Below are 24,766 nucleotides of genomic sequence, written 5' to 3' on the forward strand. Positions count from 1 at the left end.
GGGGGAGGCCTAAAAGCCACTACACCAACTCTACGGCATGTGAGGCCAAACTGTAAGAGAGAACGTGTGCCTCTAAAGAGACTAGAGAGATAATTCCCTCGGGTTCTCTGAAGATCTGGGGGCCATGGGAAGGACTTTTCATCTGGTGGGTTTTCTCACATGTGAATATCTTAATAAATCAGAGCAATCATCCCAGACTGAGACAGCAAAGCCCAACATGAACATGGTGAAAGTGTGCACAAAGCCACCCTCACACGTAGAGATGACTGAGCATTTAGATCCAAAGCCTCAGATCTTTATCTAGTCATTAGACACCTCCCCATTGCACCCTGCAAACTTTCTGCACAAACCGCTGGCTGCCCCAGCTCATATGCACACGCTGACTGTGATCTCCTTGGGTGTGGGCATCTTCAGAATGGGACAGAGAGCAGCATCTGGGAGAGGAGCACCAAGCATAGCTGGGCAACGAGTCCCAGAAAGCAGCAGGACAATACGCTGTGTGGTCTGGTTTATTCTCTTGAATAGTAGAGCACTCTCTCTGCTTTGGTTAAGGTTGAGAGTCATTTTCTGTTTGGCTGTAGGCTATTATAAATGCTCTAAAATCCACATGCTGATGAGGATTGTCTTGAAATGTGCTGGGCCTCATGGAGGTGCCAGATAGGGTCAGTGGTCCAATTTGAACAAGGGGCTCTTAATATACAGCCCCAACCCCGCCTTTTACAAAATCATCATCTTTCTTTTATCATGACCACCTTTTTTGCATACACCTAAAGCACAAATTATGGCTCCGATCCTCCCCAAACTGATCTCAATTGCTTGGGTCTTAGCTCAGCTGGTGCACAGCCCCTTTCCGGTTGGCTGAAAAAGCGAGTAAAGGCAAGGGGTGTCACTCTGGGTTGGCAGGTACCAAAGCAAAAGGCCGAAAAGAGCGGGCTGCGCGCACGCAGCAAGATTAGGGCCCTGTTGAAGCGCGAGTGTCCAGGCAGTCTGTTGGCACAGTATTCGGCTGGCTCACGGTGACATACAATCAGAGCGACAGTTTAAAATCCACACACAGACTCAGATTTCCCTTTCGAAGCATTGTCAAGGAAATGAACATTAAACTTCAATACAGGCAAGGAGAAAAACTCCAGTAAGCAGTTAGGATAATGTCATCCTCTTTCCTGAGCAATAGGACAGTGTGATCAAAGGAAAGCAAGTCTCTGGTGACCTAGTACATAGAGACACCCACCCCCTGCCAACATGAGCTGCTCCTAACCTGTTCAGAGTCTTATAACTTTTTGGTGCAAATCAAAGGAATATGGAGGGGCACTGGAGAACATGTTGGGGTGCGGGAGCTGTACAGGGGTGTGGCGTTTGGAAGGGTCCAGGGATGGGAGGGGAGAAGGGGCTTCGGGCTGTGGCAAGGGGAATGGGATAAATAAGGATGAGTGGTAGGGAAGGGGATTAAGGGAAATGGTAGGAAACGGATGGGAGGAATGGAGTGGGGGGGAAAGAGACATAGTAGAGGGAGTTTGGGGATTGGGGGGAAATGGAAGAGGCCTGTACCATAAATTCTTCATATCCTGGTTTTCAGAGATTTAAGGTCCGCTATTCTGGAGGAGCGCTAGGCACCCCTGGGCAACCTTAACTCGGTGTTAATGAAGTTTTGGGACATTGAATAGGTTCCCATACTACCCTCATTGCTGTAATATCTGAGTGCCTTCTAGCCGTGCACTAAGTGACGTCTCTAACATCTGGTGAATCATCGTATTATCCTGGGCAGTCCTTGCATTTTCCAGCCTTGGCTAGGCGTGAAACTTTTTACCAGGAAACCTAAAGCCAGATAAAAATTTCATCCAAGTTTCATCTTTCACACCCGACCCAAAGTATCCTGGCCGATGTGCATTCGGGTGGAAACTAGGTAAAACTTGACAGTTCTGACCAGAAGCCAGGCTTTAGAGTTTTCCCTCCGAGTCCCAGACTCTGAAACTCAAAGAGAACCCCCCAGAGGTGTGAGCCCACCTGAGGATCGAAGGAAATGCTCATGGGAATGGAAGCAGCCAGGTGCTGTACATCTCGAATGTCAGTGCCATGTACACATGACAGGCAGCAGCAGGACCTGGAAACTCGACACCCATCAGCTTCTATGGAAGGGAAACAAACTCTCTCTCTGACAGAACCTCTCATGTGAATCACACTTGGAGCGCTTCAGATGGAAGGCGCTAGGGAAGGTCAAAGATTTACACCAGCGTAAAGGAGAGCAGAATTTGCCTCGTAGTCCCTCTCAGAACAGCAAGTCACAAAGCTGCCTTCTCTGAGGCAACGCCGTTAGCGAGATGGAGCGAGTTTACAGTGTTTTGCATAGATTGGCTTTAAGAGAATGGCTCCCCTTCCTCTTGCTAGGCCCCAGTGACAAGAGGCACTCACTTACCATTTCTTCCCAGCGATTTCATGCTGTTGCACGGTGTAGCCAAAGTACGCTTCTTTAGAGCCTGGTATAATTCGGGGCCTTTTGGTGTCAATATTGAAGGTGTCGCAGAATCCTGAGGCAGGGGAAAAAAAAAAAAAAAAAGGTCTAATCAGTTCAAGTCCCGGGTGGGGAGGAGGAGATCTTTCCCTTAATGACACTGACCTGCAGCGTAAAGGACCATGAAATCTAACTATTACCCAACACACGGAATTAATAATACAATGCAGGCATGTTACTCCTTACACTGTTTGAAAGGAAAAATCTCATTCTCAGGTATATCCATTGTGAGCCTGTGCCTTCTGTTTCTTCTTATGAGTGAAGAAACTAGCCAGGAAAACTGCTTCCAGGTTTTTTAATCTTATGATACCACCTGTGCGGCACACAGCTAAGAACTCATTTTTTCAGCTGTCCACCTTGCCTCCATTTTAGGGCTTCCCCAGACTCCCAGCGGGCTGCTGTGGGGACTTGCCTTGGGTGTGCCAGGTTGTTGACCCACAGGAGAACACTGGGTATTGGGAGTGAGGGGATATTGGGACAGAGTTTACCCCCAGGCATTGCACTTCATTTATCCATTTGCTGAGCATTATTTCTGCCTAACATGGTCCTGTTCTTTCCCCTTCCTCTCCCCCAGGCCCCAGCAGGAATGTTCTGTAGCCCAATAATTATTGCATGGAATTCCCCTGCCCTTCCCCACACTGATTATAGGGAATCTGCTCCTTCTATTCTCCTACCGCTTAGTGGGACCATCAGCATCTCCCTGATCACACATCCGGGAAGGACACAGTGCAGCTCACAGAGTCTGACCCTGGGAGATTCTGAGCACGCTAGCTCCCTTGCATTGCCAGAGCTCTTACAGCTCAGCTCCCCCGTTACCAGTCAGCTCCCTTGACGCAGAAGGGCAAAGGCACGGGCTGAGCCTTTGTTTGGAGCAAGGGCCCAAGTTCAAGCCTTGACCCTGGCTCCCCAGCAGGGTGCCGCGTCAATAGACTGCTGGCTGACCTGGAGCTGAACTAGTTTTAAACACGTTGTTTCGGGTGTAGAGGTCACAGCTGCAGAAGTCTGAAGGAAGACGCCTGTTTCTGCTCTCCAGCCCATCTGGGGCCGGCACAGATGTTTAACCCGTCTGGGTGCTGAAATCATTGTAAGGAATTCCTTAGCTGCAAAGGCAGCCTCTAAGCAAAGATAGGAGAGAGACAATCACATTTTTATCCTAGGCCATGCAAGAGCAAGTCACCTTGGAAAACCACAGCTGACAGGACAGGATCAGGAACAACAACAAAAAAGATCTTTGAACACCCTCCTTGCACACCTGCACCTTTCAACCACCTCCCTCCAAATGCAGGGTCACTATTCTGACAGATTGGATTCCTATCTTGGGGTTTATATGGTCCTCATAATTATAATGTCTGAATGCCCCAGAGTCATTATTCTCACAACACCCCTGTCAAGTAGAGAAGAACTAGCCCCAGTTCACAGCTGGGGGAACAGAGACGGGATGGATTAAGTGAGTTGCCCAAGGCCATATAAGTAGTTTGTGGCTGAGCCAGGCACTGAACTGTCATCTCCTGAATCCCAAACCAGTGCTCTCTCCCCTAGACAATCCTTCCAGAAGGTTTAATGGTGGTTTGAGGCTCTGCCAGGAGAAGCAAATGGATTGGCTGAATTCAGTCTTGCTTTGGGAGCGGGCTGTTGTAGCTCCAGTGGGAAAAGAAGCCAACGTCTAGCGAGCTCTCTCCAGCAGATAGGGAGCAGTCTTGATGGACTCTAAAGCGAGATCTCTCCCAGGTGGAAGGATGCTCTGAGATGGAGACTGGAAGCACTGAAACGTGTGATCTTTAAGGCTCAGACGTTTGTTTAAAAAGGATGTCTATTAAACGTATGCTTAAACCTGCTGTCTTCACTAAGAGGCCCCCTTCTGCAGTACAGCTGGTCCAGAATCCAAACCCCTCTGCTGTGACCATCAGCAGAGTTGGGAGAAGTTCAGGACCGGCTTGGATCTCCATGCCCGGCCCGGCTTTGTGCCTCAGACCAGTCTCAGCTTAAAGTGCATTTTTGTTTATAGCATTAGCTGTGCTTTTAGGACAGTCCTGAGCAAGGGACAATGTGAAAATTGCATCACCCCAGGAGACATTGTGCTTCGGAGACTCAGTTCTCTCCCTTCTTTCACCTGGCTCTGGAGAAGAATTAGGATGCTGGCACTGCTGATGGTCTGTACTAGTCCTTGAGTGGCTCAACTCTCCAGACTCGCACACTGGGAGATAACTGAGGCTCCAGCCCTTCCCTGCCCCTCCCATCCTACATCCCAGTCACCTGCATGGGGGAGGTGGTAAGCAGGTGCACAATGCCCTTTTTCTCCTTTGCTCCAAGAGCCAAGTAGCCAGCCCAGGTTTTAGATCATTTCTTCCTCCCCCGTATTCCACTGCATAAGCATTTGGTCCAAGTCCCCATCTAAATCAGCAAAGAACTACTATGATACAAACCTGGTGGGATGTCTGCAGTGTAATGAACTCAATCAAAAAGAATAAAAATAGTTAGCTTGCAATGATAACCGAATTCACCCTCAGAACTTTGACTGTCTAAGAAAGGCAAGGTCAAAATATGGCAGCACACACATTTTTGTATGGGTGGTATTTTGTGGTCACTAAAATAAACCAACACACTAAATTCTTTGTGTGCTATAGGGTTTTCTTTAGGGACCTATTTTATTGCTGCATATGAGCTCAAGAGAGCTGGAATGTAGATAGAAAGAAGACTGACAATGGGATGTGAAAATTTCTCTCTCTTACCATGTCCAGACTGTGAAAAGGAATGATGAAATACGTCTTGATCTAGTTCAAGAATTGTAATTGCTCTGAGTGAAATGAAGGGGTCTGGTTTTTATTTGTGCTGTACTATGGTCTCCAGTGTTTTCTTCTGTACAGAAAGTGTGAATAATCTATTTCTGGCTTGCCCTGCTAACCTAAGGGGCATTTCTTGTCATCCAGAAATTTGGGGCCAGGCACAGATACAAATGTAAATGGCTATTTCTTTGCTGTATAAATCCATAATGGAGTATGCAAAGATTTATAAAAATGGAAGAATAATCTGACATTTCCTGACGCTCTCTTAGCTGTGTGCATCCATTATGCTGTGTGCACCCATATCATCCCTGGGAATCTAAAGTCTTGGTTTTATCATTTGTAAAGACACATCACCATCAGCAATGTTTTAACTACAACAAAGTATGGGGTTTTTTTTTAAATAAGATAAATGCTTAATTGGCAGACAGACTTTCTGATCATAGTCAGCTGTTTCCATGGAGCCACCCTAACAACTCTAAGCCAGCGTGCACTTCACAGGGACACAGCAACAGAGGAGGTGCTACAGGGAAAACATTAACCACCGTGCATAACGTGACGGAATCAGATCAAATCCTTCCTCTCTCTCTCCACGTGTACTCTTCTTTTGTGTTCTGCAGGCGGGCAGAGCAGAAGGGCGCTGACGCTTGCCAAAAGGATAAAAGAGATACGAGCCAAGTTTGAAATCAGTTCTATAGGTTTCGGCTGTGCCTCTCTCAGGAGGCTGGAACGTCAAGGATCAATTGCTTATGCCGAGTATACCAACGTCACGGGTCCACAGGGCTGCCCCTGTTTGAAGTTGAAGCCCCACCTTTGCATGGATCACTGAAACCTGATTGGATAATACTGCAAGAGCAGTTTTCTTGCCTCCAACAAATCTCAGTAGATTTGTTTCAAACAATGGACAGGTTGGTTAGGCGTGCCGATGTCACTTTATTAGCTAATTTGAGTTCCTCTCACTGAGAAGATTCAGATCAACCTGTCTAGATCCTTGGAGGGACAAGCGCTACGTCAGGTCTATTTGAGTTTTGGCCAGTAGTGTTCTCTGGGTTTCTCGAGGTTTTGGGGGAAACTTTGGGCCACCCCTTGAGTTCCAGATTTACATTCTGTCTGGGGAAGGCCAGGGAGGAGGTGCTGGCCCACGGTTCATGCAGATTGGTACCACCACTCATTAGGAGGGCAAGCTGCTGGCCTCTCTTAAAGCAGCATTGGCTCCACCTACGCTCATGAAACTTGACTTACCCTCTAACCGGCCCTTTAGAGGAAAAGATTGTCTATGCCCAGACAATTCTCTCAGATCTCCTTGACCCTTTGACAGGCAGGGTATGGAGATGGGTAAATAGACTGCATGAGTGGGGAGGACTGATGACCTTCTAGTAATGGATGAAAAAGTCAAGTATCCATGCTAATACGATTAGAGCTATTTGTTGCCTCTGATAATCAAATCGTAAGATGCTGCCGACCTATCTGTAGATCTTGGGAGAATTAGACAGGGCTGCTTGCAAATGGACTCATTCCTATTTCTTGTCAAGACCCAAAGTGTTGTGCTTAGCAATTGTTATTCCTGGAGAGAAAACTCATCTTGTCCTCTCTCATTCAATACATATGTGAGACTGTTAGCAGCATTTGTCTGGAGGTCTGGCTTCCAGATATGGATGACACACAGCTTATTGTTTCTTGCCCAGAAGAAACAGTTTATCTCTTGCTAAGAGTATTATGCTGCACAAGTCATATACAGGCTGATTCGTGTCTGAACGCAATGCCAACCTCCTATATGTATACATACTGCTCACCTCCTAGAGGAGATTTTGTTTAAAATATAATCTTCACCGTGGATCTCTTTATTTCTTCTTTCCCCCTATCCCAAGCATCTGTCATCTTAATCTGTCCGAGGCAGCACTAAAGTCCACCTGCTTACCACCTTCTTTGATGCAATCCATCTATTGCTTCCTCTGGTTTCCTACCACCCTCTCCTGCTGTGCTATCCTTCCTATATCTTCAAACCAGCAAAGTCCTGGTTCTTGGATTTTGTGAGCCACATCACACACTTTGACTTCCATCCTAATGCGGTCATTTTAACGTTTGTTCCTTTGCAGAACTCTTTATTGCTGAAAGACGTCTCACAAATACCTGTAGGCACCCAAACACCTGAAAAGAGACCCTGCATCTCTTTACATTAGATGCATATGATCAGAGAACTGAATAGGAAAAGGCAGCCTCGGGGGGACAATTAAAAGAAGTGAACATTACTCCAGTGAGGTATCTAGCATACGACAGAATTTCTGTTCCCCATTGGGCAGAAAATAGCTGCAGGGTCTCATATTCTATGTTGTGGTAATGGTTGGGGAATGACCATTTTAAAGGTGACTACTTGGCAACAGCATGTCCTGGGGGGCAAGCCTTTTTTAAATGGAAAACAAGGGCTCAGCCAGAGGTTGAGATTGGAGTTCCTCAGATGAAAATGCAGGATGGAAAAGTGTTTTTACAGGTAAGAATGTGAGGTGTAAATCTGTTCCTTTGTATCCATAGTAACTAATCTGCAACACTGACATCATGAGCAGAAAGAACAGGAGTACCTGTGGCACCTTAGAGACTAACAAATTTATTAGAGCATGAGCTTTCGTGGGCTACAGCCCACTTAGTCGGCTGCATAGAATGGAACATATAATAAGAAGATTATATATAAGCTTATGCTCTAATAAATTGGTTAGTCTCTAAGGTGCCACAAGTACTCCTTTTCTTTTTGTGGATACAGACTAACACGACTGCTACTCTGAAACCGATCTTCATGAGTAGAGAAACTCCTGAGTCTAGCCAAAGAAAATGGAGGTAAGACCCTTTAAAACCAGGTTTCAGAGTAACAGCCGTGTTAGTCTGTATTCGCAAAAAGAAAAGGAGTACTTGTGGCACCTTAGAGACTAACCAATTTATTTGAGCATGAGCTTTCGTGAGCTACAGCTCACTTCATCGGATGCATACCGTGGAAACTGCAGAAGACATTATATACACACAGAGACCATGAAACAATACCTCCTCCCACCCCACTGTCCTGCTGGTAATAGCCTATCTAAAGTGATCATCAAGTTGGGCCATTTCCAGCACAAATCCAGGTTTTCTCACCCTCAGCCCCCCCAACAAACTAACTCTCCTGCTGGTAATAGCCCATCCAAAGTGACCACTCTCTTCACAATGTGTATGATAATCAAGGTGGGCCATTTCCTGCACAAATCCAGGTTCTCTCACTCCCTTTAAAACCAGTTAGAAGAAATTCTAGACAGCACAGAAGAGGAGACATGGAGACTGTATACAAAATTTTATGGCTAGACTAATCTTTTTTAAATGCTAAAAACAATATCCAGTTTAACTAAGAAGTGCTGCAATTTATCCAATACCTGCTGGATGCAATCCAGGCAATATTACCAATAGCAGTATAATCCAAAAGGTATCATGAAGAAAAAACAAGACAGAAGATCTAGCATAGTCAGCCTGACTCTGATCCATTTACACTGGTGTAACATCACTGTCTTCAGTGCAGAGTGCAGTTACTCCTGATTCACAGAAGTGTAAGCAAGAGAAGAATCTGCTCCTGAATGTAGAATCAAAAACTCTGTCAAAAAGTAACAGAAGCAAGGATTGGGATTTTCAAAGCTGCCTGGGGTATTTTAACAGCAATGGGGCAACCAAATCTCCTTGGCTGCTTTAAGAGTCTCAGTTAATGGCTCGTTTTCCTTTTGCTGGCTTATATGTGGGAGTTACGGAAAATTGACACCTGTGTCAGATTGTGGAGAATCAGGCCCAGTATTAACGGATGAGGTTTAAATGAGAGCTGGTCGGAAAATGGAGTTGTTCGCCACAGGAAAATGTCAGCTTTTCTTCTAAACACCAAAACTCAAAGAATTTTCAGCTGAAAACATTACAATTTCGAGTTTTCATGAAAAAAATTGAAAACTGATAAACAGTTTAGATGGAAAATTTTCAGACATCCCTAGTTTCAAACATGCAAAATAGCAAGATCCACCTCCACGTACATGTGTGTCAGTAACTAAACTGCATTCAAGAAGATTAGCTCCCTAGATTATTATATTTTTGTAGTCAACAGAGTAAGTGCTCGATGGGATATAACACACAGTTGAGCTCCCTTCTGCCTTTGCATAGGTTGGATGCTTGAGTTTCAACAGAGTTTCTCTAGTTTTACACCAGTGAGACTTACATAGATAAAGGTCTCAGTGTACAGAGATGGGAGTTTTGTCTTTTGAAGACTGACATGCTGGGCCCTTGGTTTTCTACTTTTCCCAATTTTATAACATAGGAAGAGTGCAGCACCATCCTTCCTTGCTTTAGGACTTAAGCATACAGTTGCATCTGCACGTATGGACCTTTAATCTTGCAGACCACTGGGCACAAAATCTGTCCCTGGCTATCCTCCTGTAGAAGGATGCTCTTACATAGTTGCTTTGTGTTATTCCAAAGAACAACTAAAGACAAAATCCTTAGCACATAAGGTAAGTCTCTACTGTAATTAAACACCTGCAGCTGGCTGGGGTCTGCTGACCTGGGCTCACAGGGCTCAAGCTATGGAGCTGTTTGACTGCAGTGGAGACTCTTGGCCTTCAGCTGGGTCCCATGAGGGGAAGGGGTCCCAAAGCTCAGGCTCCAGCCTGAGCCCAAACACTTACACAGCAATTTTTAGCACCGCAAGCGCAAGTCAGCTGATCTGGCCCTGCCACAAGTCTTTCAATCCAGTGTAGACATACCCATACAGGCCTAATATATGGCCCTAGCCTGGTCCCAACCACCACTCATATCTTCTCCGAGAGACAGGGCAGTAGAAAGGTAATCAATCCATTGTGACTATTCATAAAAGGCAATTTAGAACAAAAAAATAGCATTAAAGCTTCGTTAAGCACTGAAGTGCGTACATCAAATCTATTAGGGAGAAGTGTAAAATGGGCAATTTAACACGTGTGCAAACTGTAAAAAACATGCTCTGGCTTGGCCGTCTCCCCAGGCACGGTCCAGCCAGCCCCCAAAAGACTGGCACAAATTTTAATCAGGGGGACCGACTTGGAAACTGATGCAATTTGGTTACATTTTACTACTCGGGCTGGGAAAAGACCCCTCACATTGCAAATGATCTCTGGGAAAATCCTGTGTGAGACACAACATTGCCAGCCCCATGCATTCACAAATCATGAGTCAGCCTCTCCAGAATCATAAGATTAAAATAATGGATGTGGGGTTCTTTTTATTCGTGTTCTGAGTTTGAGCTTTTAAGGGTCACAGTTTCAAGATTTCCTCCACACGCATGAAGGCTGAAAAATTACCTTTTTTTAAAAAACAAAAACTATGAAAACTGAGATTCTCATGTAATCCTTAGACTCCAGGATCTGGAGTTTAAGAAAAGCCTAAAATATTGGAAAGCTCATGGTAAAAATCCCCAATACTTGGCAACACTGTGAAAGACCAGCTCTGTGTGACATACACACTAAGCCACACTCATCCCATGAAGTATGGGCCTCTGCTTCTGTAATTAGTCTTAAAAATAAGACTATATTCAGGGCCATGACATCAGGAGGCCAGAAGAGGTGGCATGGGCTTCTGTATTCTCACCTCACCCTTAAGACAACACCAGAGCTGCAGCAGGGTCTGCAATAGAGGGACTTTTCCTAAGTTCAGGGTGGACCCAGCATGAGGGAGAATCTTCATATGAGTCAAGTGACAGACAAAGCAATACAGTGAGTGGCCAGGCTGTCCTTAAAGCATGGATATTATTACACTACACATAGAGGGCAAGTCTGAGATGTGCCTGCCAATCCTATTTCCTAACGGGAATCACAAGTGTGTGAAGCCCTTTCCCCTGAATTTCACACCTGCTGCCTGGATTTCCCTGGGGTAGGAGATCCCTGGTTTTGTAGAGCGGACACTGCCAACTCTGTGCTTGGTTTAAGGACCATGCCAGGGAGTGCTAGCAGGGGAGTGGCTGTGGTCACAACATGTTGTAATTTGGTGCTCCCAGGCTTCTACAAAAACAGGAGTGCTTGTGGCACCTTACAGCTTCTACAATGGCCCCTTGGAAGCACGTGCAAGTGTCTGTAAGTTAGACCAGCCTGAGGCCACTAACTTACTCCGTGGGGCAAGCTGGCCCTCTGGGTGAGCCCAAAGATAGCATAACACACCTCCCATCTCTGGCCCTGCACCACACTCTGCTGAGCCAGAGCCCAGGCTGTGCATGAAAGGTGGATCTATCTGCCTCTCCCATGCGCTGAGAAGAACTGGTTTTTGCCCTTGTTACACTAGGATTTATAATCATTTTCTCAACAGTTGTCAAAGACAATCTGAAGCAAGGTGGCCACCACAACAGCTGTAGCCTATAACTAGATGTAGCATTGCAATACCTTTGCCTCAGTGCCCACCCACTGTCCTTGGGCCTACTCCAGCCACAGGAGAGTCCTGGCCCTCCAGCCAGACCGCTGCTTCCAGAACCACAGAATCCTTTACCAAAGCCCAACAGAAGTATAAAATCAGCCAAACCTTCAGCTGGCAACCACCTCAGAACAGCCCCTGCTGCTCTAGATTGTGCTCCTGTCTCACCACAGGCTTCTGTGCTGCAATCAACCCCACAGCTCAGCACCTGGCACACTCCTCCCTTTGCTAAGGGATTCAGGCAGGCTACAGCTCCCCAGAACCCATCTCCACTCAGGCTTCCAGCTCACCCCAGGAGAAGGAAACCAGACAGCCCACCAGCCTGCTCTGCTTCCAAGCTACTTCCCAGAGAGTGCAAACACCACACCTCCTCTCCTTTGAGGTCTCTGTCTTTTAACAGCTCTTTATTTGGGGCAGGAGAAAGAGAGAAATGCACTTGCTCTCCCCACAGCTGTGCTTTATCTCTAACCAGGTCTGTCCCAAGCCACTGGGTTACCTCTCAGGACCATAATAACTCTTTCACAACCTGTGTGGGGGTAAACACTCCATCACACAATCACAGCCTAGCACATCTGTAGCCAAAACATGTTCCTGATGATACATTTTTATTAGAAGAACACTGTGAAGAAGTATGGCATTGAAGTTAGGAATCCAGAAAAAGTCATTGTGATTGTTAATTGCCTTGACAGTAGTTGGTGAATGGGATTGAATAAAGAAATTATAATGGATGTTTTGATTAGCTGTTAACTGTGCCATATGTAATTGGTACCCTATAACATCCTTACCAAAAATGAGAGACCAAGATGGTGTCTGGTCTTTGTCAGAGCAAGACAGCCTTGGCAGGATCTCAGGGAAAAAGAGAGATTGTATAAAACCTGTTTTACTGTAAAGTGATGCTAGGCTGGAGCCAATATTCAGTACAAAATTAAACACAGTGAGGAGTTAATTCTTTTCCATTAGGACTTGGAAAGCCTTATCCATGTTCTATCCCCAAATACAGACCATGTTAAAAACCAATCACAGCAATATTTACTTGAGGACTGTACGCCATCTCCTTGTTTCACTGTCACAGGAGAAAATGCTATTTTATCTTTACAGCCCCTTTCACCCCCAAAGGCGTTCCAAGCACCACGCCACTGAACTGCACCTACTTCTGAGGTGAATGGCAGTTCCCAAGCTGCAGAGAGTGTGCTACCCAGCAGAGGAAATATTGAATCAGGGTCACTGGGTTCAAATTCTTGCTCATGTGAAAATTGCTAGGGAGACATTTAAGGTAGGTTTTCATGTCAGAATACTGACTAATGTATGCTGGCTATCATATGTACATATTCTATCAATAATATGGATTATCCCCACCATATATATATTAATATGCATTAAGCATAAATAGCATTAAGTACCGATATTATAGCAGCTATATAGCTTAAACTGGCCTGTGAATTTTATATCACCCTGCTCACTTATGCTAAGTATCCCATAACCCCTTGCATTCACTGAAGTAAGTTTTGGCTTGAGCAAACAGGGAAGCTGTTAAGATCCGGACAGGTGAGTGTTTTACCATAGCAACCGAATGGGAATTACTCTCACAGGCCTGTACCCAGAAATGCCCCAAAGGAAGAAGACAAGCCACATGATTGTCCTACCCTAGTACAAACCTAGCAGGTGCCTTCACGCCCTCTGGTGCCTGAAATGCATGTGTTCAGAACAAAGAGATAAGGGGTACACCATGATGCCAGAAAAACAAAGCAAAGAGCCGACTGGTTCAGTCTAGTTTCAGACGATGTATGCAATACCTTTTACTTGTAAACAAGCAGGGTGTAAAAAGGAGGCATTGGGGTGTAACTTGGGGAGCACATCTTCTGCCTAAGGTGGCTGTAACACCGCTTTACCAGTTGGTTTCCCAGAGACTGATATAGTATGGAACCTTTTTCCTGTACTATATTGTTATTGGCTTAGAGCAATCAACCTGATTGATACTGGTTATTTGCAAAAACAACGAGGAGTCCTTGTGATACCTTAGAGACTACAAATTTATTTGGGCATAAGCTTTCATGGGCTAAAACCCACTTCATCAGATGCATGGAGTGAAAAGTACAGTAAGAAGAATATATATTCTAGCACGTGAAAAGATGGGAGTTGCCTTACCAAGTGTGTGTGTGGGGGGGGATGGTCAGTGCTAATGAGCCAATTCAATTAAGGTGGAAGTGGCCTATTCTCAACAGTTGACAAGAAGTGGTGAATACCAAGGGAGGGAAAATTACTTTTGTAGTGCTATCGAGGCCAATGCAATCAAGGTGGCCCATTTCCAACAGTTGACAAGAAGGTGTGAGTCAGTCTCTTGAATCTATTTCATAATGAACCAAAGTGTGGTCAAGTAATTGACTATCAAATTTATCAACGTGTGTTAACTCGGTTGATCAGAACCCGGGTTAGCCTAGCCCAAGTGTGCAGCCAGACAGCAAAGCCAGACTCATGTTACTGTGTCCTCCTCACTGGTGCTGCATTCCAGCTAGGACTTCTGGGGGTAGACCCTCTGGTTCTCTGTGCTGAGGTATGAAGAGCCATTCTATGAGTCTTTCCCAGTGCATTGCTGGAAAATGTGTCTGTCCTTCTGGGCACACAGGAGGAATTGTGGGAAGGTACTGGAAGACTATTGGCACTCAAGAGATTTTACCTGTGTCCTCACTGATTATTGGGCAGAGTGAAAGCAGAAACCAGGCTCTAGCCTATATCACCAGTTGGGCCAGACAGCCTGGGTTAAAAGCACCCCATACTCAGGTGAGAAGGTTTGTGTGTGGATAGGAGGGTCGTAAGGGGCAACACCCAAGGAAGAGCCCGGGCTAACTCTTCAGTGAAGACGTACCCTATGGAACTTGCTTCTGTCCCCATATGAGTCAACGCAAAATTTCCATAGATTTCAGTGGTGCCGAATCAATCCCATAATATCAGATACAATTTCAGCTCTTATCTCCCAGAGCTACATGCAGTTGATTCATTAGGAATTTGTATTTCTTGCTTCCCTAAGACTCAAAGTTTCCCCATCTGCTGCTTATTCCAGCCACACCTACCATTGTTGACAACATAGCGACGGCACTGGTGACTCTTTGGCAGTAGGTAGAAAGTCTCCTCTGTTTTTGGGATTAGTCATTTACGTTTCATCAGGCACGCCTGTTTCACTGTCAAGGCATTTTTGTCAGTTAACAAAATACATTTTTCTTTGGTGAAGGAGAAATGGTGGCTGATGGATTTTGGAATACGTTTTAATTACTAAACTTTCTAAAGTTTTCACTGTTCAGCAGTGGAGCCTTTTCCAATGTAAACTCCTCCTGGCCTGTCAGAAATTAGATTCACAAAGGACTCCATTGCTCTCAGGCTGGTCAACAAATGCCAGCTTCAAAAAACGGACGCAAACAACAGCTGAAAACTCCCCAGACATTAAAAATGGCAGGACAAGAGCAAACGTCAGAGGGGATGTTTAGGGGTAGGAGCATCGGGCTGGGAACACCCAGGTTCATTGGAGTCTCAGGGTCAAACACTGGCTGAGTGGGTCAGCTCAGCTCTTCATCCTCCCCAGGCAGATGAAGTGACCACCAGGTGGCTTTCTCTGTGTGAGGGTTTCTTTCAGACACAGGCTTACAAACAGAGGCCTGAATGGCTTTTGGGACTCTGATGTCAAGGGCAAAAATCCCATTGACTTCAATGATGCAAGATGAGCATCTAAAGAGCAGATGACACTTTTGTAAGAGAATGGGCATGACCTAGTACCCTAGGTCAACAAACATTCCCTCTCCACGCTGTCGGGCCATTTGGGTCTTCCCTGCAAACCATGGGTAGCTGAATTTCAGTGGTGGTATACTCTATGAATATAGCACAGGAATCTTTCAGGTTCATAGACCCCATATAAACATTTAGTTTTAGTGAGATTCTGGTGACACATCTGGGGTGAAAAACAGAAAATGATTTGGAGGAAAGATTTACAAAATAGATGGCAAAGTCAGTGGAATTCGTCATATACTGGAGGGAAAGCTGTTCAAAAATGTACGCAGATGTTGAGGAGAGCATTTAAGGCAAAAAAAGAAAAATCTGAGACTGTTCAAACTGGATTAAATTACTAAAACAAATCTTGTGAAAGGTTGTCAAGGAGACGGTTAACAATCTGAAGAACAACGCCTTATTTTCTTGTCAGAAGTGACATCATAGTCATAAATAAGTGCCCAAATCCCACAAGTTTAGCTTGCAATGCTGTCAAACCTGGAAGCCTCAAATATGTCTTGTCCGTACTGGAGTTTTTCTTTAGTACAAACTCTTGATACGCGTAAACTCAAGCATGCAAGATTAAAAATTCATCTGGGAAACACTGGGAAGAAAAGCTACCATTTTCTCCGAAAGAAAAAGTTCTCCTGCACAAATCTCTCTCCCCATCTTCATTTCCATTCCCTTCTGACTGGAGCTTTGCATCTTCTGTCAGAAGGACTTTCTTCTAAAGGAACACACAACACTGAGGCGTTCTGTCCTCTCTAGGTCTACTCCCAGTGTGTCTCTGAGGGCTTCATAGAGCAGGATTCATAAGAAGAGAACAGACAGGAGAGGAGAAATGCAATGTGTATATCTATCTAAAGTGCTTCTGTGACCCTCTTTCCTGCAATATCTGAGCATCTCACAATCTTTTAATGGATTTATTCTCGCAAAACCCCTCTAAAGTGGAGGGGAAGTGCTATTATCCGCATTGTGCAGATGGGAAACTGAGACACAGAGAGACTAAGGGACTTGCCCATGGTCACAGGAAGTCTATGGCAGACCAAGGAATTGAATCCACAGCTTCCAAGCCCCCATCTATCACTCTAGCCACGGCACCCTCCTACTTGTGCCTATGAGTGGAAAGAAACTAGGCAGTCTCGGTTTACTTTTCAGTGGCTCACACACCATGAAGGTAAGATTTGGCCAGTTTTCGGGGTTACCCCTTGGCTAGGTTTTCGAGAATCAGGATGCTATTCGAGCTAGATTTTTCTAAAGGAAGGTTAACGCTTGAGCCTTTGCCTCTCAAATTGTGTCTTCTTATTGATGGTAGCTGGTGTTTGCTCTGCACCGGCTACGATGTTGGTTCTAACATAGACCTCACCACTCGCTAGACAGCGCTACAGAGCAGTCTTGTTTGACGTTAATGAAAATGTGGCCTGTTGCAATGTTTTGAGGTTAGCGTGTCGGTGATAACAACTCTGTATCAACTTAAGCTAAACAGGTGCGGCTGCAGCGCTTTAAAAGTTCGTGTAGTGGGAGCAGGGCGGAACTGGAGAGCGGTCCCTGCGTAATCCGAGCGTGACAGAAATGCGGAATGAAGCAAAAGGCTATGGAAGGGAGCTACAGCTACCCAGCCTAACAGGTGTCTCAGCTGAGTCCCTCTTCCCTGGGTACTTCATCTGCACAAGGGGATGCCAGCAGCTTCTGTGGCCCCTCTCTGCCTGCCCTGGCCCGGGGAAGGGCTCTCTGTGAGTAGGAAGAAGTTTGGACTGAAGGAGAGGAAATGAGCGGCACTGGGAGTAACACACAGTGATCCTCCCTGTACAACGAGTGGTAAAACCGTGAAGGGGTTAACGTGGCCTGAGGCTGCTGACCTTTTCGGACAGCTCTTCCCACAGTGGGGTACCCCTCTGAGGGGGCGCCGTAGTAGCAGTGCGGCGGGGAGATGCTGCGTGGCTCCCAGGAGAAAGGGAAGAGTAGGGGTCTAGAAGCCAGGGCAGAGCCAAGCTCAGGCATCCAGAAGATCTAGCATCTGCTCTAGCCTGGGGCTGTGTTCAACCCTACCTTAGCTCATGCTCTGACTGTCAGGGCATCTATTGGCCTTGCATGTGGCAGGAGATAGCCAGTAGGGAGGGATGCCCTCCTGCCCCTGAGCCTTCTCCTATGTGTAAGCGGGGGAATAGTCCCGCTCTTGTGGGGAACTTTCCTGGCTTCTGCACGGCCCCGGTGAAGTGGGCTAGCGAAAGGATCTGAGTCCTCGCTCCCACTTCCTTTACCCAGTGGCCTCCCTGCCCTTGAGGACTCCCCTTCCACTCTCCTGTCTGGCAGAGTCCTTGTAACCCCAACAAGGCTGGGCCCAGGATTCCTGGGGGGCTCGACCCCCAACCCTGCTGCAGTCACCTAGGAAAGGGGCTAGGGTGTCCCCATTCCAGGGTACTCTCTCTGCCCTGGGCACTTCTCTGACCCACTGACCATTACATACAAGTTAAAGCAAATGCAAGTTATTTAATCAACAATTAATTTTAAAAAGAATAAGGAAAAATGGGAAAGGTTAAAGGGAACGCATCACCCCGCTCTGTGGCGGGGAACATCACAAACAGTGTCTCTGGAACGTCAGGGCAAGTCTGCTCTCTCTGGGCTGTGCCTCTGGCTCTGGGGCTGCAACTCTGCTCCCAGGACAGGGTCTGCTCTCTCTGGGCTGCTTTTCCGGTCCCTCTGGATCTGGCCCAGCTCTGCTCCCCGGCTCAGCTTGGGGCCCTGCTTTCTCCTTAGCTCGGCCCCACTCTGTCTGACCCAGGCAAATCCAGCTTACAGGGAGGACGGGACCCCCCTGGCCTCCTGACTCCCTGATTAGCCTGCGCGCCCTGTCATTCAGGCTGACCTGGAGCATTGGCCTCTCCCCATTGTTCCTGGGGACTATCAGTCTCAGGGTCCTGGTTTCCCATAGACCCTTCCCCTTTTAGTACTGGGAGCTAGCCAACCAAAACACCCCCACTGAATGTTAGGGAGCAACAGTCCCCTTACATATGCCAGGGGGAACAGTGAAGCAAGGGCTGGTGCTTCTAGCAGACACCTCTGTTTGGGGCTAACCATTGCCCACTCCGTGGAGATGAGGGGGGAAGAGGGTCAACCTCTGACAGGGACTTGTAGAGAGGAGCCTGGTGGTGTTTTCTTCCCCGCAGGGCCCAAGCCCAGGTACTTTTTTCTGGGAGAGGGATCCCACAAGTTTGCCGTTGAAGCAGATGAATGATTCAGGGGCTGGAGGATTCTGGACACTGACAAATTAAAAGAAGCTAAGGAAATTCTTCTGAAGAGGAGAATTGGAACAACAACGTGAGCTAGGATAGATCCCACTGGGCTCCAAAGAATCAAGGGTCGACCCTTTCCCGAGATGTGGAGACGAGGACTGTGCACGTGGCAGGTGGGGAGTTCACGTTTGGACAAAGCCTGGTGAATGCTGAGGTCAAACATCCTGGTCTGGGACTTGAACCTCAATGGACTATTTTCACTTCTGGGTCCTACCCAGTCACTAAAGCCCAGATCTGAGGTGCAGCATCCCTTGTAGCAAAGTATACATGTGGGTACTGCTACTCAACCCTAAACGGGGAGAAAACTTAGAAAGCAGTGGCAATGAATCACACAGCAGTAATGATGACAACACATAGAAATTAGCTGACTACAATTTATCACCTTGCAGTAAACCCAGCCATTACCGCCTACAAGTGAAATAAAATGCTGAAAATATTAAAATATCCAAGATCTTGTCAGCAAAGAGCCCAACAAGCTCCTAAACTATTTGATATACTATAGGCAAAAAAGGCTAAAACTCAGACTCCAGTTCTTTAAAAGCCATTGTCCAGCATGTGGGATTAGGGAACAAAATGAGTTTTCTTTATGGATGCTGACATGGGTGTAGATCGAAAACACGGTAATAAGAAGCATAGATGTAAAATCTCTAATTACAAATTAATGTTCTGTAACGTTTGTGGTTACCCACAAGATCTTTAGGAAGCAGCCACAGGTCATTAACCGTAGGAGCACTTTCCAATTACAGCTCATTGGCCTTCAAAAAGCAGCGAAAGAGAAGTTACTTTATTCTAAAATGCTGGGCCACGAGAATATCATTCTTGGGGATGCAGGGACGACAAAGTCATTACAAAAATTTAAATTCTAGTGCTCCAGTTAATGCCTACTGCACTGGCAGAGGTATCCCATTGCATTTGGGATCCAAGTAAACACCGACCCAGCTGCATATCTGTGCCGATCAGGGTTCAAAGGGGATTTCCCTGTACCATGCAAGCCAAATAATAGACTAGCTCCCTAAGCCTTATCAACATTAATAATCTTAGTGTGTTTGATCAGAACTGGGTACATTCAAGTTAAAGGATATGATTCTGACCATGACTTTGTGTGCAGGGTAGACCAAAGAGAATCAAATTCACCATCATGGCAGGTTAAACTCTGCTGAAAACACTGGGGGCCGATACTGCATATGATCTGGCCTAACCACAAAATTGTGGTCAGTATCGTATCAGCTAACAGACCTTCTGATAATTTTATTCAAGCCCAATAAGGTTATGTAATGAAGACAAGCCCCTAGCTACTCTGTAGCAAACTTTTATAATAACCCCAGCACATTTCCCAGATGAATAATAAATCCTGTGCACACTGGTCAGGAAAATCATGCTGGAAGCTCGCTAGGACAACAATGTTTTAACATGGTCACAGAGCTCACCGTTCCCATGCCAGTGGGGTCAGGGCCTTCCCGGCACATGTGCTGCCCAGCTAGAAACAGACATTCTAGCCACCCAGATTAACAGAAAGGTGGGGTAGAGGGAGAAGTGGAAAACAAAAAATATAAAGTTAGACTAAATCTTTCATAGTGAAATAAAGCAGCGTGGAGGCTGGGTGGCGCAGTGTTAGGTCACTAGCCAGACGCAGTCTAGTGCATGCCTAATGTCCTAGGTTCAAACTCAGCTTAGGCCACAAGACGAGTCAGGAGGCTTCATCCTATTCTCCCATGGACATCTGTCTACATTACAAAACCAGTGCTTAATTTGCTGTAGGGATAGCCTTGTGAAATGCCTGGCTCTATTATTTCATGAGCCCCTCACTTACACAAGTCTAGAACTAGCTACATAACAAAAGCAACAAATAAAGATAACAAGAGAGGTTATCAACAGGTCCAAGCACCCTACTGGATAAGGTTACTATCTATATTCAGACTTCTTCCCCACCTATGAACGTTCCAGTGGTGCTCTATGTCAGAATGTGTCATACAGATAAAACCAGCCAGATGCAAACATGCAAGACAGAACTGTGACCCCTCTTTGGGTATTTTCTAAACTCTCTAATCAGGGAAAGCCTTCTCGGCTTTCTTCAAATGGGTCTTTGATTTATGCAATTGGAAGTGTTGCCAACTGACACAACTTCTCCCTGTCACAGCAAGTTGCATTGTCAGTGATCAACAACATGATCTATTGACTCTGCACATCCAGAGCCAGCTGATATCAGCAGGTACGTAGAGAAGCCATTTCTATTAAGCCCATGTGCAGCACTTTACCCACAATGTTAGTAACCAATGTGGGCCTGATCTCTGTTCCACTGAATTCATTAGGAACAGGAGCTGGCCCTATTTGTTGTTTCTAATCATCTGAGAAGGGAGTGTTACTGTTTGTATGCCCTAAGACTAGCTCTCCATAGATCCAGATATGAAGTAATGGTCCCTGGTGGATCATCACTGTTCACCAAACTCTGTTTGCCTGTGCACAAGACATTACACTCCATGGAGTTCCTTGGAAGGTATGTTCTCAGGAAGAGTGGCAGTCAGCTGAAAAGAGAAAGTGGCCTGACTCTTCTGGTCATGTATGTAATAGTTGGACCAATGCTATTTATTTACATTAGCTAATCACCATAGTAACTCCATAGTAACATGACACACATGCCACCACTGAAAAACTCTGAACTGACTTAAAGGAACACACACTGATATGGACAATGAGTTCTTTAAGTAGTTTTAAAGTCTGTTATATAGAGATGGACTAGGCCAAATCAATCCCAGGGATAAACATCAGTGAAGTCAGGGGATATACCCCAGTGGCTGCCATGGCATTTTCCAATGTCTTTATAATTAGAGTGTAAATATATTTAGTTTCCACAAACCAATTATGCCTGAAAACAGCCATTTAAAAGGTGAAAGAGACAAAGTAAGTTTGATGCAGTAGGTTTGTTTGTTTTTTTTTAAATAAAGTCCTCGCTTTCTTTCTGTGCTAAGAAGGCACCACATGACAGCACTTTACACCTAGAACATAAATCATGACACAATATCCAGCTGTGAACATGTGATGGCTTCCTATGTGGATAAAATAATTATTTCAACATATACATACTTAGATTTGGTTCCACCCTGCAGCTTCACGCTCAGCCTATGTTACTGCTCCACAGCTGTGATATAAGCTGTGATGACTTACAAGGAGAGGCTGAGGGACCAGGGCTTATTTAGTCTGCAGAAGAGAAGAGTGAGGGGGGATTTGATAGCAGCCTTCAATTACCTGAAAGGGGGTTCCAAAGAGGATGGAGCTCAGCTGTTCTCAGTAGTGGCAGATGACAGAACAAGGAGCAATGGTCTCTAGTTCCAGTGGGGGAGGTCTAGTTGGATATTAGGAAAAACTATTTCACTAGGAGGGTGGTGAAGCACTGGAATGGGTTTCCTAGGGAGGTGGTGGAATCTCCATCCTTGGAGGTTTTTAAGGCCCGGGTTGACAAAGTCCTGGCTGGGATGATTTAGTTGGGGTTAGTCCTGCTTTGAGCAGGGGGTTGGACTAGATGACCTCCTGAGGTCTCTTCCAACCCTAATCTTCTATGATTCTTCTAAGGTTGGTCTTATCTTTGTGCATCAAGCATACAAAACCAAATGAGCCTTCATCAGTTTCCTGTCCCCCCACATCCCACCCCACCTGGGTTAACTGCAAGACAAGACGTACAGGAATGCCAGACCAAGGATACCATTGAACCCTTTAGAGGGAGTTAAAAATTGACTCTTGCTATTTCAGTTATTCTTTTTGCTGCCCGTCTGAACAAACATCAGACTGTTTACCACAGATGTCTGTACTTAAAGAGTTCTGTCATCACCAGCAGATGTCACTATGGTATCTGGAGTGTACATATAATGAAATAGTCAGGTTTAAATTTATTTGTGTGGCCTGCAGGCAAAGATCCAAAAAGTTACAGTGTTCCATAAGTGGAGTCTAAAAATACAAAATAAAACCAAGTCTATAACTTGATCTCCTTAAAGAGTTTAAGCTGCAGACTTTAAAGCACACGTAAGCAGTTTCAAGTATAGTGCCTATTGTCCAAATGTCAGAGCAACTCGATCCACCTATTTTCAAAGGCAAGTCTGCCATAGTCTAAAAGAACAGTAAGAAGTAATATCTCTGAAATGCAGCAAGTAACCGCAGAATGCTGTCCAAAGTGAAAACCTCTCAGATCTCACTTAGAGTTGTGTGCAAAGCGGACAACATTTTGTCCACGTGCAAGGCTTAGACACATGTTCTGTATTAGGAAAAGAAAGGCAGCTTCCTTGCAGCTTTCCTTAGCTCATCAAGTACTTGTGCAATTAGAAAAAATAGGTACGCATTCCCTCAGGATGTTTAGAAGTGTTTACAGTAGCAGACGAGACCCCAGTGCGGCCCTTAGCAGCATATTGAGGTGTGTAATGTAGTTAGCAACAGCAGCAACTTCTTCCTAGCTGGCAGAAAGATTTCCTTTTGTTCTAAAGCGCAAAGCAGAGTCACGGTCCCCTTTGCTCCTGAGGTAGGGCTGTGCCTGGAAAGCTGGGAAGTCTAATGGCAGCAAAACTGACTACTGCGGGGACTCACTTTCTGTAACAACTGAACTTAAACTCACAGGCATGTGGCCAACAATAAGCAGAATCCACCCCCCCCCGCTGTAACTCAATACGGCTTATGCAGCCACACAGTGAACCATATGTGAAGGAAGGCTGCAAACTCACATCTTAAAATGAAATGAGCACCTAAAATCTCAGCACCCAGAGGTTATTTAGCCCCTGACACCTTCCCCATGCTCAGCCCCCTTTTGTGCGGCTGAAGACAAGCTGCCACTACAACCCCAAACTTAGCACAGTCTTCGAGACTTCATTTTTGTTTTAAAGTATTTTCTCCATTTTCTCCTTAAGGAAAAAAAAAAGATACAAACTAATCCCACATGCAACTGTAGCCCAGATGACGAGCTGTGAGTGCTTTACTGAAAAGAGTTTTCTCGCCGTCATTCCCAGTCATCCCTCAGGAGCCGAGTGAAAGATTTTATCCCTTTCAACTTTTTGGAGAAAAATCCCCTCCTCGTTTACTGTAGACCTTTCACTAATTGACCAACGGCCTTAGTCAACGGTGGCTTTCTCAGGCTGTTTTTCCTTTGGTTACTAACATAAGCAAAAAATCGATTTCCCCCCTTTTTAAAGCTGCCTGCTGCCATCGGTGCCTTCAGCCCTGACAGAAGCTTTCCAGAGCTCAGCAGATGGTAGAGAGGAGAGGGAGCTTACCTGGTAGGAGGCTGAGAGCCCAGGCTAGAAAGAGCCCTCTGTAGAAGTCCATGTGAGTGCTAGAGGCTTCTGGTACCCTACCCCTACCATCCGCTTGAGGCACCGAGCCAGAGTGGTAGCCTTACTCTGAAAAAAGCTTCCACTTATCCCCAGCCTTTCCCAGCTCCCTGCCAGAAGCTGCTCATTGGGAATGAGTGGGAGGGACAAGCTAAACTTGTAGGAGGTACAGCATGAGCGGATTGAAGAGAGGACACGCTTTGCAGAGAGTCCACCCTGACTGCCTGTCCTGCCAGGACCCCTCTCCCCCAGACTTCCTGCTCAGATACCCCAGCCTGGGCAGCATCGAGAGGCAGTCAGTCAATGGGAGGGCACTTATGCCTTCCATGGCAAGGAAAGATTATTTCTTCCTACACAGAACAATCATTTCTGATGACAAAATAATACAGCTGAAGCCGAGATCAGTGCTGGCTCTTGATCCTGCTGGCCACTGGAGAGTTACACCAGGGTTCAGTCTGAGCCATTGCATTTACCTTCTGTTAAGATCTATTCTCATTATGCTTCCTGGTAGGTAGGAGAGAGAGCAGTCCGCTGGGTTGCCAGGGCTTAGCAGGGAACTCTTCCTGAGGGACTGACCTGGCTGGACCTGGAACAGTGCAGGTCTCTATTGAAAATGCCTGCCAGGCGAGTGTTCAGGCTAAGTTTTGTCTCATTGTTATTCAGCACTTTTGCTACAGCCTGAAGTCCGTGCTTGCCTCCCAG

General features: G+C 45.9%; 1 protein-coding gene across 1 annotated transcript in view; it reads right to left on the reverse strand.

The window, feature by feature from the left end:
• LOC144930932 (integrin alpha-11-like) overlaps positions 1–24,084 on the reverse strand; it is a 73,585-nt gene extending 49,501 nt beyond the window's left edge. Inside the window, exons 1-2 of the mRNA XM_078854707.1 lie at positions 24,008–24,084; positions 2,414–2,525 (exon numbers count right to left, since the gene is read on the reverse strand). Coding sequence (XP_078710833.1) covers positions 2,414–2,525; positions 24,008–24,059 — 164 coding nt within the window. The 5' untranslated portion in view covers positions 24,060–24,084. The remainder of the gene's footprint in view (positions 1–2,413; positions 2,526–24,007) is intronic.
• Positions 24,085–24,766: the final 682 nt, after the last annotated feature.

The sequence above is a fragment of the Lepidochelys kempii genome, chromosome 10 (assembly GCF_965140285.1).
Source record: "Lepidochelys kempii isolate rLepKem1 chromosome 10, rLepKem1.hap1, whole genome shotgun sequence".
Taxonomy (NCBI): domain Eukaryota; kingdom Metazoa; phylum Chordata; order Testudines; family Cheloniidae; genus Lepidochelys; species Lepidochelys kempii.